Source organism: Acanthaster planci, linkage group LG21, assembly GCF_054643075.1.
Source record: "Acanthaster planci isolate LZ-2023a linkage group LG21, COTS_SCS, whole genome shotgun sequence".
In the NCBI taxonomy this organism is placed as follows: domain Eukaryota; kingdom Metazoa; phylum Echinodermata; class Asteroidea; order Valvatida; family Acanthasteridae; genus Acanthaster; species Acanthaster planci.
In genome coordinates, this window is record NC_141797.1 from 4,918,804 (window position 1) to 4,934,506 (window position 15,703).

The following is a 15,703-nucleotide window of genomic DNA, read 5'->3' on the forward strand; positions in this document are numbered from 1 at the left end:
CGATCTTTGGAAATGAGTCTACTGTATATTTCAGTGAAAAAACTTGTCACTTTTTTATGAAAAGCAATGTGCTTAAAGTGGTTGTTCCAAAACGTTGGTCTAGGAGTACATCCGTCTGCTGAATCCATGGTGTGATTGGAACATCTCGTCTCGTCACTTTCTTCTGGGACATTGCCTCCTGAACTCTGGTGAACCTCACAAAGCCCTGGCTTGCTTCCTAAGAGCCTCTCACCGTATTGCTAATGAAGACTTTCTCTTGAACAAACTGCTGTTGACAGAGGAATTGACAGGCAAGAAGTTAGACATCCTCTACTACCTGAAGGTAAGCTTCAGCCTTCTCGGTTTTTCTCAGAATCTCTGTCTTTGTCTATGTCTCAGGTTTTGTCTCCTGCATTGAAATCAACACTACGTCTAAAACAAACTAAGTAAAAACACTTCAGTCTTTGGGTGAACAACATGAGATCTAAACCTTTCTAGCAGGTCTTGACTCTTTATTAACCAAACAACTTTAAAGGGGAGGGGACAGTAAGAATCATGTAGAGAAGGAGACCTGAATGAGATTGAAACCCCCATGTGCTATGCTTGGATAACCATTATAAATACGTAGCCATATATGAAATAACACCGTAACAATATTCCCTGAGGCAACACACCAGGTGTGTGTACAGGCTTGGCATGCGTATGGTGTGCTATCATATATATTCAATTAATTTTCATTCCCGGAAGTTCCCTGAATCAACACAAATTGTTTGAATATTTTGCATTGTTTTCATGCTGTTTTTAATTGTGGCAACAACTTGAACCATGGTTGTGCAGGTGATCAGATTGCTGGAGCAGTTTGGCCTTCCTGACCTGGTCATATCTTTGGCTAACACAGCACTGAGTGTAGCTGATGATGATGATCCTAATGTGGTAAGTAATGGGTGTCTGCCAAGTCAAGTGTGAAGCACTGCATATGTGAAGCCAAGTCTGTAGTGGGCATACTTATTCACTTCACCCTAAACTTTATTTAGAGATGAAGCAGGCTTAAACTGCACAATCCCTGTTTTTAAAGGACCAAGTTGAACTGTCCATTTTGCACCTCCATGCTCATATGGTCATAATCATGCCCACTAATGGTTCCAATTTCATTGGAAATGTCCTGTGTTTTAAATTTTCAGACTTCAAAAATTGGAGCATTCCATTTTTCATAAAAAGGAAAATAATAGAAAAACTTATACTCCAAATAATAGAGGGCACTTTTTGCAGGAGAAAAAAAAAGAGAGCACTGTGTATCTGCACCACATGCAGATAGCTTCTGTCACACGTTTCTGCTTGCTTCGCTATAAGCATTCTGGTGTGTGACTTAAAGTGTGGGCAGGTATGTTGTAATGTATTCACACTGTTGGCAATCCAGAAATTGCTTGAAATTGAAGTTGTCTTTGACACATTTACACCTCTCACAGCCGACATTGTGGTCCAAAGTGTTCAAGTACCACTTGGAATTGGGGCACAATGATGAAGCTTATGCTGCCATGGCAACGAACCCTGACCCTGAAAGGTAAAACATATGCACAATGCTAGTAATTCACTGGCATTGGATTTTACAAAACTTCACAAAAATTCCATTAAAATTTGCACCATGTATGACTTTTAAGCAGTAAATTCAAGCATGGCTATAAAGTGTACAAGTAGCTGATATGACAAGATGTACTTAACTGCTATTTACAAACTGATATTTCATCTTGGATGAGGCTGAGTACAGCTTTTAGGATTCTGTTTCCTTTCCAAGCAATTACTGAATTTACTCAGACTGCCATTTTGAAAAAGGCACTTCCCTTTGTCAGAATCGGATGGAGAAACTCAGTGTTCTTGCATTGACAAACATTTACACCTTGAGAAGAGATGTGAATTTCTCGTACGTCAACCTTGTCAGGTGTAATATCAGCGAAATTTATGATGATACAATTATTGAGCAAAATCAACTATTTTGAAAAGGTCAAGATAATTTTTGCACCTGACGGCATAATTTGTGTGATAATTTGTTGGACACGTTGCACTGTGTATCTTCCATGAAATGTGTATTGTTGAATTGCATATTTTGTGTCATAAAATTCTCCATAGAAAGAATTACACATTACACAATTGTATTAAATTGTGTAAAACGTTATGTATCCTCTACAAGTGAAATTTTTAGCTCGTGGAGCCTTTGTCTCTACCAAGACTGATAAAATTACATACTATCCTTGAAGGCTGAATTTGTATAAAATAGCATTGAAGCATTGGACATGTCCGTGGTTGAGAGGTCAAATATCATTCGTCTGGGTATGGTACTTGACCTTCGTGGAGTTCTTCTGCAGTTACAAGCACTACTCTTCACTCACTTGGCCAGCAAAGCAACCAAAGAATTTTTTTTCCACAATTTCAGAAATGAGGAAAACCAAAAAGAATCTCATTTGTATCAAATTAAGTGACTACGAATGTATATAGCATCAATGAGTATTCCTTTAGATTTCAAGACAAGTTTAGATTGAAAACTCAAAGTTTCAAGGAGAAATAAGTCACAGGAGGAAAGCTTGCACTGGCTAGCTCTGTTAACTAGCCTGTAATAAGTCACAGGAGGAAATCTGGCACTGGCTAGCTCTGTTAACTAGCCTGTAATAAGTCACAGGAGGAAATCTGGCTCTGGCTGGCTCTGTTAACTAGCCTGGGGCCGATTTCACCAAACTCACCCTAAGTTGCGACCAATCGTAGAGTTGCGATGCATCGTAGCGCTATGATCAATTGTAGCTACGATGGATTCTAAAATGGATTTCACGAAACACGTCGTAAGCGCGATTCGTTGTATTTTTTAATAAGAGGGGGTACATTTACTGAACGAGGATGAACCTTAACCTTTGACGGCTGTTCCATGTTTGTTAGCACGAGGGAATTTAGTGTTAGTATAACAGTCGTTGTTCCGCCAAGATCAACATGACGACGAGTACGCTGACGCACAGAAATGACAGAAAACAATTGGACAACTCGGTGTGATGGAGGATTGGCAAAATGTGTCGTCTGCTAGGAAATGAAAGGTAAAAAAGCGGAAGTCAATTTTTAAAGAAAATAGAAGGCCTTGTGTAAAATCAAAATAAACTGCAGCCTCGGCAACACCCACAGCGCCAACAAGTAGACAGTAGACAGCAAAAATAACGACACACGTTCGTCCGTCCACGGTGGGTTCAACTCATTTGCAGAGCCCTATTTTTAAAATTTCAAGCTAAAATTCTTCTTATTTAAAAAAAACCCGATATTTAAAAAAAATTTTATTTGTACTTCTAACATTTATGACCTTCAAGGAATGATTTGGTTAAAAATTGTATGAAGGTGGGTAAGAAGGTTGGGACTAAGGCATTCGTTTGGAGTGAAAATGCAGTGACATTTAAGACAAAAAATGAGATCCTTAAGGACTTTGACATTTTTCACACGCAGTCCCCCTCCCCCAATACTAAAGTTACAGCAATAAGTGACAAAGCATTCCATCCTAAAATCTGACCAAAACAACTAATACGTAGGGCCTACACTAAAAAGATAAACGTTGTTGGACAATACAAGTTACTTCTGCGGAATTGAGTCAATGAATATGAGATAATAAAAGGGACTTTCGGGGTTCCGTGCCATGTCTATGTGAGTCAGCAGATCATGAGTTTAATATGAAAAATAAATCTAGATTTTCAATTTATACCCTCGACCCACCCACCATTTTGAAAAAAGTCAAAATTTAAAAACATTTAACGTTTTGAGTGGCCCCCTAAGCGTCCTTACGACTACCATGGAGACTAACGTTACTATCAGTATCAGCTGATCATGTATTCATAACGTTGGTTAAGTTAGATTATTAAATACAGCCTAATTTCATAGGCTTCTGCAAGGTGGTATCAAGTGAAACTCTTTCCCAAAAAGATATGAAGGTATAAAAAGGAAAAACACTCCCTTAAAGAAAGGTGCTCCATTTCGCAAGTGTGTGTTTTCGGCAATTCCAACACGGCAGAAATCCCACACATTCGTTGAATCATGGGCGCCGCCATCATTAAGCTATTGCGAGCCGACAAAATGGTGGCGCTATGAATGAATAATTGATGATTAACTTTGAATTCCCCAGCGGCCCCGGCCATGACAATCGTTTATGTGAGAAGCTCGATACGAGAATTTAGACAGGAACATACAAACTTATAGTACAAATAAATAGGCCTAAATAGTTTAACTAATGGTAAGTCTTAGGTGTTACCTGCGTGACCTGCTCGATTTCTGGCCCAATTCTCCCCAAGAGCTCAACGATCCCGTGTCGCGTAAATCTGTACCGCTGGTATATCTCTTCCTCCGTTAATGAATCAAGCGGATTTTTTCTATCATGAAAAATTCTTTCTCTTCGAAGAGCAGGTCTTGCCTCAAAATTTGCTAGAAACATAAGCGCCATTGCTTAAACAATCTTTCTTTGGTCCAAAGTTGTAAGTTACGATGACCTAGTAAGTCATCGTAACTTACGGTGAATTACCATGGGAATTGCGACGAGTTCACTCGTCGCAATTTTCTTGAAATCGATTTAGGAATCATCTTAAGTTGCGATGGATAACCCATCGCAACTTAAGATACGATCGATCGTAGCCTTTGGTGAAATCGGCCCCTGTAATAAGTCACAGGAGGAAAGCTGGCACTGGCTAGCTCTGTTAACTAGCCTGTAATAAGTCACAGGAGGAAAGCTGGCACTGGCTAGCTCTGTTAACTAGCCTGTAATAAGTCACAGGAGGAAAGCTGGCACTGGCTAGCTCTGTTAACTAGCCTGTAATAAGTCACAGGAGGAAAGCTGGCACTGGCTAGCACTGTTAACTAGCCTGTAATATTTTCTTTTTCCTCAGGAGACGAGACTGCTTACGCCAGTTTGTTGTGGTTCTTTGCCAACGAGGTCAAACTAAGGAACTATGTCAATTCCCTTACATAGACCTACATGATGAGGTAGATGCTTGCAGTCATTTGGGAAAATTGCTTTCTTTATTGATTCAAATGCCCCATCATCAAGTCTCATTTGATGCATTGAAGCATCATCGTTTCTAAAACATTTTCCAATTTACATTTGTGACTAATTCTAGAAAAATGGGTAATACATGTAAGTCGCCGGTTTCAGATTATGAGTTTGTGATGTGGTTTGATTGTGTACATCTCAAGCTACAATTTGATATATGAATGACCCCTGTAGTGCGCTGCATTCCGAAGAATATATATACATTTTTATATCCACACTTTGGGATTCAATAAAGGCACTTTTCAAGAAAAAGCTCATAAAGTGTAGCACTTGGAAGCACAGTGCTATGTAGGATTTCCTACTGAATGGTCAATTTTTTTATCTTTATTCATCAGTATCCATGTTTTTTGTCACCAATTCTGAAAATATAAATATTATAGAAGCTATTATAGGAAAAAACAGAAAATAACATTTTTGAAGACATTTTGCCTTCTCCAAATAGAACAGGCCATAACATGTTTTGGCATTGCCCGACTTATTACCCTTTTTGTAGAGCGGGTCACATTTATAACAATAAATGAGAATATTCTGTTCAGTATTATGTGAACTGTAACCAGTCAAATAATTTTCACGTAAATACCTTCATAATTTAACTATGTTTGTTTGTCTCTTTTGGCTTAGGACTTTTAAATATTACCAGCACTGTGCACAAACTTCAGAAATGTTTTGGTTGGTTCCTAAAGTATGCAGAACTGGATTATTATGTATGAATCTGTCCTTTAAAGGTTGTGAGCATCATGGAGTCAAGAGCTCGCTCTGTGGACCTTCTGACTACACACAATTACTACGATTTACTATATGCCTTCCATATATTCAGAGGAAACTACAGAAAAGGTTGGTTAACTGTGCAGTATTTTATATATTTATTTGATTTCGGGAAAAAGGACAAGTTACAAAACGGAAAAAAAAAACAAAATGGAAAAACATCAGCCAATGCCCCAAGGATTGCCCAAAAGAAACATAGTTTCTATCCAGGGGCTCTCTTCACCGGCTTACAGTTATGGAGTTTGTATTTCACCGAGTCTAATTAGCACTACAGTAACTATATACTGGAAACTTGATGGTGGACTACCTTTGGTTTTTTCCTCCAGCTGCCAGTGCAGTGTATGAGCATGCGGTGCGTCTTGGCCTCGAAGTGCCCAGTTTGGATGGCCTACGCAAGCAAGCCAAGTGCTACCTAGCTGCTATGAATGCATTGGAACTAGTCAACCAGGATTTTGCTTGGATCATCAAGCCAGTGGCTGTCGATGAACCGGTAAGTTCATTCAGTATTGTGTAGTGTTGTGGATAGAAAATGTTACTAGGTAGATTTTAGTCATGAACAAAGTGCAAAGTGATGTATCCCTCATCAGTATTGCTGTTTAAGTCTATCACAAGTCCTACCTGAAGTCCAGTGGTGGACTTGACTACGACACTGTTAATCATAAGATCTGCTTTGTTAAATGCTTGCACTGAAATGTAGTGGGAATTTTTGAACAAAAAGTATTATACATTTGTATTTTATATTTACAACAGGATGCCTGCAAGTTCTATATAAACTAAACCTGATTGTAAAATAAGAATTTGTATGATGTCTTTGAGATCACTGATATGGTACTTCTCTTGCCTTTGTCTTGGCTTGTTGACATCACAGGGAACTCGTAGCGTAGCAGCCTTATAATTGCTGTTGTTGATTCAATAACTTCTGAGTGTCTGTGTTCTAGGGTCATTGGAGTTATAGGTAATAGATTGAGCATGGAGGAAGGACACAGAAGGAGTTAGAACTCTGGCACTTCAAAGTGCTTGATGAGCATCGCCGCCAGCTCAGACATACAATAGTAAACATTCCGAAATGCCCGATTTACTTCCTGCAGCTCAGCTGGACAAGTGGGGCCAGTAATATCGTAGCAATATTTGGTGTGTTTTGTTTGCAGTTAACTACAACTTATCACCGTGACCAGGGAATAGAGAGCGAAAAATATCTACCAGTAGATTTACTTTTGCCATCGTGAATAAACTTTTTACTTTGGTGCACTGTTCCATTATCCATGCAATGTTTGTAATTTCATTTTGTGTCTCCAAAACATCAGTTTTCAAAGTCTTTGTACGAATTTGGCTAAGATTGTCCAACAGCGCATTGACCACCACTGGACAGTTAAGTTGATGACAAACAAATGCGCCATTTCATCACAAGGGGTAATCATGAGATCTCATAAAGTACCTTTTTGTATGAATGCCATAATAAAAATGACTCAAATAAGACATAATATCTTATAAACAACTCCGCCATTTATTCCAAAATAACTCCAGAGGAAAGCGTTTGATAAAGGCAATGACTGCACATGAACACTAAGGGCACACAGCCTAACACAGCAACTGTGCAAGCATTGAATTTGATGTTGTCAGATCATACCAGGCACCAACGACTGCATGAATATTCAACTTCCTATACTGCAGTGCACAACATTTTGACCACTTCATGCCTGGGCATTTTTCAATGTTGATGATTCTGGGCCGGCATGACTATCATTTTTTCCGCTTTCAAAATCCTTCAATAATTCATCATTTCATTTAATGGTCGTTTATAGCCGCACCAAGTAATCTTTAGGTACTCCTCTAAGTTGACAGGTGACCTTCATTGACGCCCGAGTATTTCAGCCAGGCCAGCAGCCTTGTAAACAGAGCCCAGATTGTGCGGTGTTGTATAACTGTCGTTTGTTCACGAACCTGGCTCAGTGCACTGCTGACCTCTTTTCAATAGGGGCCAGATTAGCGTGCAGCAGTGCTGTGTGGCTCATCGCTGCAGTGGTGGAGCGTTTTTGTCCCCGGTGGTAATCCGCTCGCTCTCAATGCCCCAAACCCTGGTATATGGTTTCAAAACAAGGCTGGATCGTCACCACTTTTGAGAGTGAAAAATGTCGGTAATGCCCAGCATCCTGGTCTTTTTTTCGGAGTACGGTCTTTTGTTACAGGGCCCTGTTTCCTTTGTCCGAGTTCGGAGACCCGGCCACCCATATGAACGATACGTCTCCGATCCTGGAGTCTCCGGCAGGAAGTGGTTAAGGATGCAGATAACCAGTGAGAAATTGCGGCGATGATCATGGGGGTACAAAGGGGCTTATGATTGTGAAACAAGTGGTGTGTTGCAAGCATTTGCTGTGCTCTGGCTATGGACATACACCTGTACATATATTGGGCATGCCAGAAAGCAGTAATTGGCCAGATTTAATAGCTCGGGCAGTTCAAACTCCTGTGTCCTTCCTCCGTGGATTTTTTTAGGTACATGTACATTTATTAGCAAAGTTTCCCTCATTTTGCTGTCCTGAGATACTAAAACTGAATTTGGACTGCAGTCAGGAGGCTGGTACATCAGTTGATGAAGCATTGGTTGCATAGGAGGCTTTACAGCAAATCCCTCCTTAGACAATTTCTTTGTCAACCAAATGTTACATGTTTTGGTCCCCAGAATGCTGAAGACGTGGTGGGTGCATCTCCTAAAAGGAACTATGATGGAGAGATATTGCAGCAACAAGGTGGGCTAACATTTGGCAAAATGGTGTCACCAACTGAGTGAAGGAGTATTGGGCTGTATCTGAGCCACTCTGTTTTATGTTAAATTTGTTTGAACAAAGGAAAGTGATAGATGCTGGTTTTCAACCCATGACCAGTGGAGTACTGTGGTAGTTCTCTGTGCACTCTGATAAGTCCTATTTGAATGATCTTCTCCATTGTGAAGTCACTTCAAAGTGTCAAATTAAAATTCAAATTCTGCTCCATCAGTTATTCTTTGTTCTACAATTAATTGATTTAAACTGAGCTAATGTCTTCACAAACTTCATGGGAAATTTGGACAGTTCCTGAAATTCTATTTTATGTGGGTTCTAATCTGAAAAGTGATCGCTTTTCATCTACAGTGAGACGTCAGGTTAAGGTCATCGAATTGTGTGACCTCCGGAAAGAGCATCAGTTGGTGGATGCTAGACTGAAGCTTGCCAACCATGACCCAGAATCCATCCATTCATCCAGTAAGTGATGGCTTTGCTCAGAGTTGGCTGAATACAATGTCCTTCTTGATCATGTTACATTATTAGGACAGTGTCACATAAGGTCATAATGGAAGCAATTTCACCGAAGCGCAGAAACTTTCTATGTAGCATTAACAGGTTGGCAGGTAGAATGCCAAGCAGCGCATATTTCTTGCAGCCGAGGTTTGGTAAACACTGGCATTTACTCAGCTATACTTTCCATTTGGCACAGCTTTATGAAGTTGGATCTTGATTCCCGGCAACCTCATAAAATGAGAGTCAATCCGAACCTTCGTTTAACATTTGGACAGTTGTTGTTACATGTAACTGTTTACTTTTGACTTGGTGGGTATTTTAGATTGCAGTGTGACTGGATGTCTCCAAATTGCCTTACCTTGTGTGACAAAAGTCCAAAGTTGTGCACAGCTCAACACAATAACATACCAGCATGTTAGCTGGCATAATCACATGCACAATATGACTGCTTGTGTCAAGCCTGTCACAGGAAGTTCTAATAAGCCTTTGCTATGCTCCTTGCCCAAGTCAAATGAAATCAAACTACTTTTATAGAAACCATACAACCAATCAGTGGGTGACATATTGACACTTAGAAAACAAGATGGTGTCCTCACCAATGACGCTGATCTTCACATTCAATTAAATTATGAAATTTGAACATGATTTATTTTTCTTGGTGGCATTTTCTATGTAAATGCATAGACGACTTGCAAAACTGTTCCATCTTTGCAAACCAAGTGTGAATTGTCTGCATATCATGTTTTTTTCCTTTCCTCTTATAGTGGGTCCCATGCTGTCTGCGGACGAAACTGTATCGCTCCTGGTACAATCTGGCCTCTTTGATGTGGCCTGTGCTGTCTGCAAAACATTTCAACTTGATCTGACCCCAGTCTTTGAAGGCTTGGCAACAAAGTGAGTGGCCAAATTAATTAGTTTGATAATCTGAGTAGATACTATTGCACTTGAGATGAGAGTTTTGCAAGTTCCAACAAGCTATCAATTGGTCTAAGAGGTATAATTAAAGTGTGAAAGACTCTCATGAGCATACCAGCATGGTACCATCTAATTTAATTGCCTGATTAGTTTGTATGATGTTATGTGACCTTACAAGAGCCAGTGAGAGACATTTCATATAGATCTGCTGGTTCGTTCTCGCAAATGACTCCAAGAGTGTTCAACCAATTTTAGTTGACTGCCTACCCACCAATTTTGATCGTTATGTAAAAACATGCATGTTGTGTTTTTGGCATACCAATTTTAACTGGATCTGCCTAAACCCATGGTTTCTTTAGTCTGATCAATTTTGCCAGAATTTTCAAGTAGCCTACAAAAATCTGTGCCGTCCATTGGCCCGCCAATTTCAACTGAATGTGCAGAACCTGTGTCCTGTGGTATTCTTTAATTATATGCACGGGAATAGATTTTTGAATGGGTTTTTAGTATTAAAAGCAAGACACACATTGAGAATCAACTTGTTTATGTTAAAAAAAATATACAATGTATAACAATGTGGAGAGAATTTGAATTTGAAACAATCTGAAAGTATTAGCAGTGTAGAGGATTTACACAAGAATTCTACCAAGGGTGCACTACTAACATTTCCCTGTGTACACTCCTTGAATGAAAACTTCTCAGATTAGAGTTTCGTATTCTCCTACAAATTCTGAACTGGATATAGGTGTGTCAAACTTTCGTTGAATGGTTTGAATGAGACAGCTTGGAAGTGGCTGTCCATGAATGACCTGGGAACTCTACACCCATCGAGGGAACTTGGGTAAGTTCCAGAACAATCTTTTGATTGTAGTCTTATTGCCAAAGATTTACTGCCAATGCTCATTGCTGTTTCAAAAAGAGAATTTGTTTAATTCTGTGTGTTACAGCTGAAGCAAAAAACATCAGTGTGAAAATAGTACATGGTTCATTTTCCCCATCACCAATTTGTGTGTTTTCTTTTTGTCTTGGATCTCCTATGTAGTCCTGCAGACTTGGCATGGCAACTGCTGAAACGATACCTGGAGAAGCATGACAGAGTTGGTGACCACACCCACTACAAGTGTGTGATTAATAAACTCTTGTCTCTTGGCTATCATCTGCCCACATGGCTCCTCCTAGCCTACAAGGTAGAGAGAATAGAATCATTCCTTCTCTACTGCCTTCCAAGAGTGGTATTTAGTAAAGGACTAAATATGAGTAATGTAAGGATTCCACTGTTACATTGCCAGTTTTGTCAAGCACTTCACAAGTTTTTGCACGAGTTATCACTAATGATTTCACCCGTACATCCAATATTTGGTGAAAAAATTGGAAAGGAATGCCTTTGCAATACCTTGATATGAGTAGCTTGTGGCCTTTCTTGGCATACCTGTTTGTTCTTGTCAAGACTTGGTAGAGTTTGTATTACACTTGACTACAGGTTCTGCAATACTAGAGTTGATTAGAATCTTTAGTTCCTTATTTTTGATTTGATATTTCAGAAGTTGAATCCTGCCTCCTTGCTCCTCTTGTACATTACCTATGACATGCTAGAGGAAGCAACCTCTCTTGCTCTGGAATTTATTGATGCTGTCTGTGGTAAGGGGTCAGAATATTTTGGCCTGAAGGTGAGTTTGTCGTTGTTACTACCTGTGATATTTTTGTTTTGCTCTTCTTTCTTTTGTGTTATGCTTCCAGAATGTTTTAATTTTACTTCAATTCTCTATTCCAGATTCAAAGGTTGTTTTATTTATTAATGAGTTTTAGTGTGCAATTATTTGTATTCAAGGTTTAACATGTACTGAGGTGTTTATAAATGACAGAGGGAACTTATCGTGCCAACACACATGCTTTATCTTAGACCATATTATTTTGGGTAAATGAAGGGATGGCAGCAATACCATTTGTGGGATATAAATAGACAATAATTGGCTCTATTTCTAATTTGGACTGAACTTTAATACCAAAGCTGATGACTATTTGTATCAGTGATTGTCACTATTGCAAGATAAAAAAGTCAACATAACTTCACTTGCTCAAATATGATTCTTGTTTTCTTGCCAGACTTCCCTGCGAGCAACATTGCCAAGTGTCTGGCTGCCTTATCAATCCATTGATCATCTCTTGACAGCACTCAAGGATCAAACAGACCCCACCCTGAAACAGGTAGGGCTATTATCAACCACAAATACTCCTAGATCCTTCAGAATTATTCAGCTTGAATTTGGGATGATCTTAAGTAAAGTGTTTAGGGAGTTAAGGGCATTAACCACTTGCTGCCGGGTGTTATTAAAAATGCAGTGCGCACATACAGGAGATTTTCAAGATTTCCAGTTTTCGGAATTCTTCAGAAAAGTTCATCATTTCATTCAATGGACGTTTACACCCACACAAATGGGTACTCTATTAGCTGACTGGCAACCTTCGTTGACTCCTGAGTATTTTAGCCAGGCCAGCTGCTCTGTAAAGAGAGCCCAGAAGTGTGAGGTGTTGCGTAATTTCCTTTGTCCCCAGTGAATGCGAGTGGCATCTTTTCAAACGCAGCTGGATTAGCATGCAGCAGTGCTGTATCGCTCATCAATGGGGGCCCTGGAGCACTTTTGTCTGCGATGCTAATCTGTGGGTGCGCTATGGCCAAAACAGTGGTATACTGTTTAAAAACAGTGACAGATTACCTTCAAAATATGCAAGCCGAAAAATGATGGCAATTCCCAGCAACAGGTGTTTTGTTCCGAGTACAGTGTTTTGGTACACGGACCAGCTCTTTTGTCCCATTTCAGGCACCCTGGCTCTGCGTATAAACCCATGGTGCTCGAAACAGGGTTCCCTGGCAGCAAGTGGTTAACCTTAAAATAAATCCAGCTGCTAATGTTGTGGTATTTTGCTCAATTCAGGAATGTGAAGCCCAACCACTGTTAGGGTTGAGGGTTCAGTATCACTGGTTTATTGAAACTTTAAATAAAGAATATGCCATTGGTTTGAGAAATTTCTTCCGATCGTGAATTTTAAATTCTGTTAACCACACACCTTAGACTGGAAGGCTCTAGTTATTGCAGTGTAGCCATGCTGTGCATTCATGTCATGCATTGGGATGAAATCTGCGACACTTGATCAGTGGCTTACTGTTCGAATAATGTGGATTTAGATAATACACTAGTTACTTCGTATGCTTCAAGATATCCAACTGACAACATTCAGTAGTGTGGTTTATAAATTGGTTAGGGTCCAGTTATGTGGCACTGCCAAGCAGGCAATGTTATGATTTTGAAATGTAATTGATAAGCATTATCTATTCTGTACATACCTCAAATGGCATTATTTAATATGGGAATGATGTCCCTTTGATGAGCAAATATCATATATGCTTGCAGGTTAATGTCCTGAACACAGTCGACCAATTGTTGACAGATGCTCTTCACCTGTGCATCAAGTTGAAATTGTTCTAATCACCTTGCTTCTTAGCCGTTGAGAGGATGCTTCTAGTTAAAGAAGATACACTGTGTAAACTTAGGGTTTGCCAACATTGATGCATTTGCAGGGTTCTTATCAGGGGAAATGGATGGTCACTTCAACACTTGGAGGTGCCATATTGTAGAGAGTGATTTATGAGGGTCACATGGCATGATGTAATCCTGTTACAAGTACATTGTCAATGCACATACGTGCACAAGTTGTATGCTCCAGTGCATGAATGGTTCTGGTTATGCGCAATACATGTACATTACACGGGCTGTTTTTACCAAGAAAGTATATCCTGTGTTTGGCTAGCTTCCATGCTTTGCAACTCCTGTGAAATGAGTTTCCTCACTAATATCTGTACGTTCAAAGGAAACTTTGGGTACTTGGTTTTCTTAGATATTGAGTCAGTGAAGAGCTAATTCTTGAATTTAAATTTAATCAGTCATCAATCTCTCACATTTTCCATTTTTGTCTGTTTTTGTTCCCACAAACAGCTGCATAGTGATCTGAAGGACAAGCTGAATTTGTACCATGCCAATGTGGAGGCAGTGTCCAGAGACATGATCCAGATAGGATCTCTTGGAACCAATGCTAGGTGAAGCATGTATGCCATACTGAGTGTGCCACTTAGGCTGGAAGAGGCAAGATAAGGGTTGTGTCTGAATTATTGGACTCATTAAATTGATCTGTGGCTGGGCTTTTGGTAACTTGTTTTTTATAGCTAGATGTGAAAGAGGCAGGCCACATGTAGCTTGGTTAATCATGAGGTAACAAAAAAATCATAGGCACATGCTTGCTTTTTTTCTGGCATTTACAAAAATAATGTGTCAGACATGGGCACACAGTCTTTTTGAATAAAGGTTTCCTTTGCATCATTGGCTTCAGTCTTGAGTCTGTTCAATGAAGACCCTCAAGCTCAGCGCAGACTGACTGTGTAGATGGAGATGAAAATGCAATGGTGACTAAGCATAGATTTGGATCAATAAAAAGCCGTAACCATGGCCACTCTTATCCAGCTTATCCAGCCAGTACTTCAAAATGATACTTTTTGATGGACATCAAACTTCTGTTCCAAACAGAGGGTGTCCTTTTTCATTCTTTTCTGTTGAGGTAGTTTCTTTTGTGTAGTTCATGTCAGGTTTGACTGATTGAAATCTGAAATTCATTTCAATCTTGTGTGGAAGACCTTCTAGTCCACAGGAGTGTTCAGTTCAGTGCCTTAGCACTGAAAAACAATTCTGGCCCTGAATACTAACAAAGTTTACAAATGCGTTGCAGCCATATGACTGTAGCCGTGGCAACCACTACAGGTGGTTCTGGATGGGAAGATCACAACACATCTGAAGTTTGTTTTGTGTCCTAAGTACCAACTTTGGCATATGGTCATATCTTTCCTGAGAAGCTCAGCATATTACACAGTATGTATATTCCATTTACATTATGCAGTTAAAGTGGAATTTGTTTTCTGTTTAAACATTGGAACAGTCTGACCGTGTGAATTTATTAAGTTGATTTCATTCTAACCAGAGATAACCCTGAGTCCCAACAGTATAAGTATTGTAATTGGCAACCTTTTTGGTTTTTGTAAAATAAATTGTTTGGACATGGAACGTTGATTTGTGTTTGTTCCTTAAGGTGTCAAATATTGATAAATGGCATTGAGTTGGCAAAATGGTCATCACTTTCTGATAGGTTCTTTGGATGGACAAGAGATTGGGCACTGTTACCTAGGAAACGCTTTCTTGGAACAATACATATATGATGTAAAGCACCTACTAGGATGCTCTGAAATGGTTCAAGCTCATCCTGGGGCAAGGGAATTCATCTACTGGGGAGAAAATAATGACCAAGTTTGAAACTTTACTCCATTTTGCTCCGCTGTTGTAAGGGCAAGGATCAGTGGCTTGGTAATTTGACTTCTCTTAGGAGTCGGCTTAGTCTCCGATCTGTCGTAGCTTCCTGTCATATACATGTTATACTGCCTGCTTGTGAGCCATAGCCAAAACGTTTTGGCTGGGCTGTAGTCTCATTCAGCCTCAACTAATAAAAATGAAACTGTTCACTTCCATGCTGTGGCATTCTGTTTTATGCAAGTGAAACAAGTTGCATAGAGGGCTGGATGTTGATGCTGGCATACCACATGTATCACGCATGAGTGGAACGGGTGGGGGTTGATAGGCCTATCCCAAATATAGAACATAAACACCACATG

The 15,703-nt window shown here is 39.7% G+C and overlaps 1 protein-coding gene across 2 annotated transcripts in view; it reads left to right on the forward strand.

Moving 5' to 3' along the window:
• LOC110981590 (nuclear pore complex protein Nup160-like) overlaps positions 1–15,101 on the forward strand; it is a 42,479-nt gene extending 27,378 nt beyond the window's left edge. For both annotated transcript variants that reach the window (XM_087131068.1, XM_022239253.2), the window contains exons 20-33: positions 104–322; positions 817–912; positions 1,446–1,540; positions 4,875–4,971; positions 5,764–5,872; positions 6,130–6,293; positions 8,484–8,550; positions 8,932–9,042; positions 9,843–9,972; positions 10,739–10,834; positions 11,036–11,180; positions 11,535–11,660; positions 12,097–12,198; positions 13,986–15,101. In XM_087131068.1, coding sequence (XP_086987194.1) covers positions 104–322; positions 817–912; positions 1,446–1,540; positions 4,875–4,971; positions 5,764–5,872; positions 6,130–6,293; positions 8,484–8,550; positions 8,932–9,042; positions 9,843–9,972; positions 10,739–10,834; positions 11,036–11,180; positions 11,535–11,660; positions 12,097–12,198; positions 13,986–14,090 — 1,662 coding nt within the window. In that variant the 3' untranslated portion in view covers positions 14,091–15,101. The remainder of the gene's footprint in view (positions 1–103; positions 323–816; positions 913–1,445; positions 1,541–4,874; positions 4,972–5,763; positions 5,873–6,129; positions 6,294–8,483; positions 8,551–8,931; positions 9,043–9,842; positions 9,973–10,738; positions 10,835–11,035; positions 11,181–11,534; positions 11,661–12,096; positions 12,199–13,985) is intronic.
• Positions 15,102–15,703: the final 602 nt, after the last annotated feature.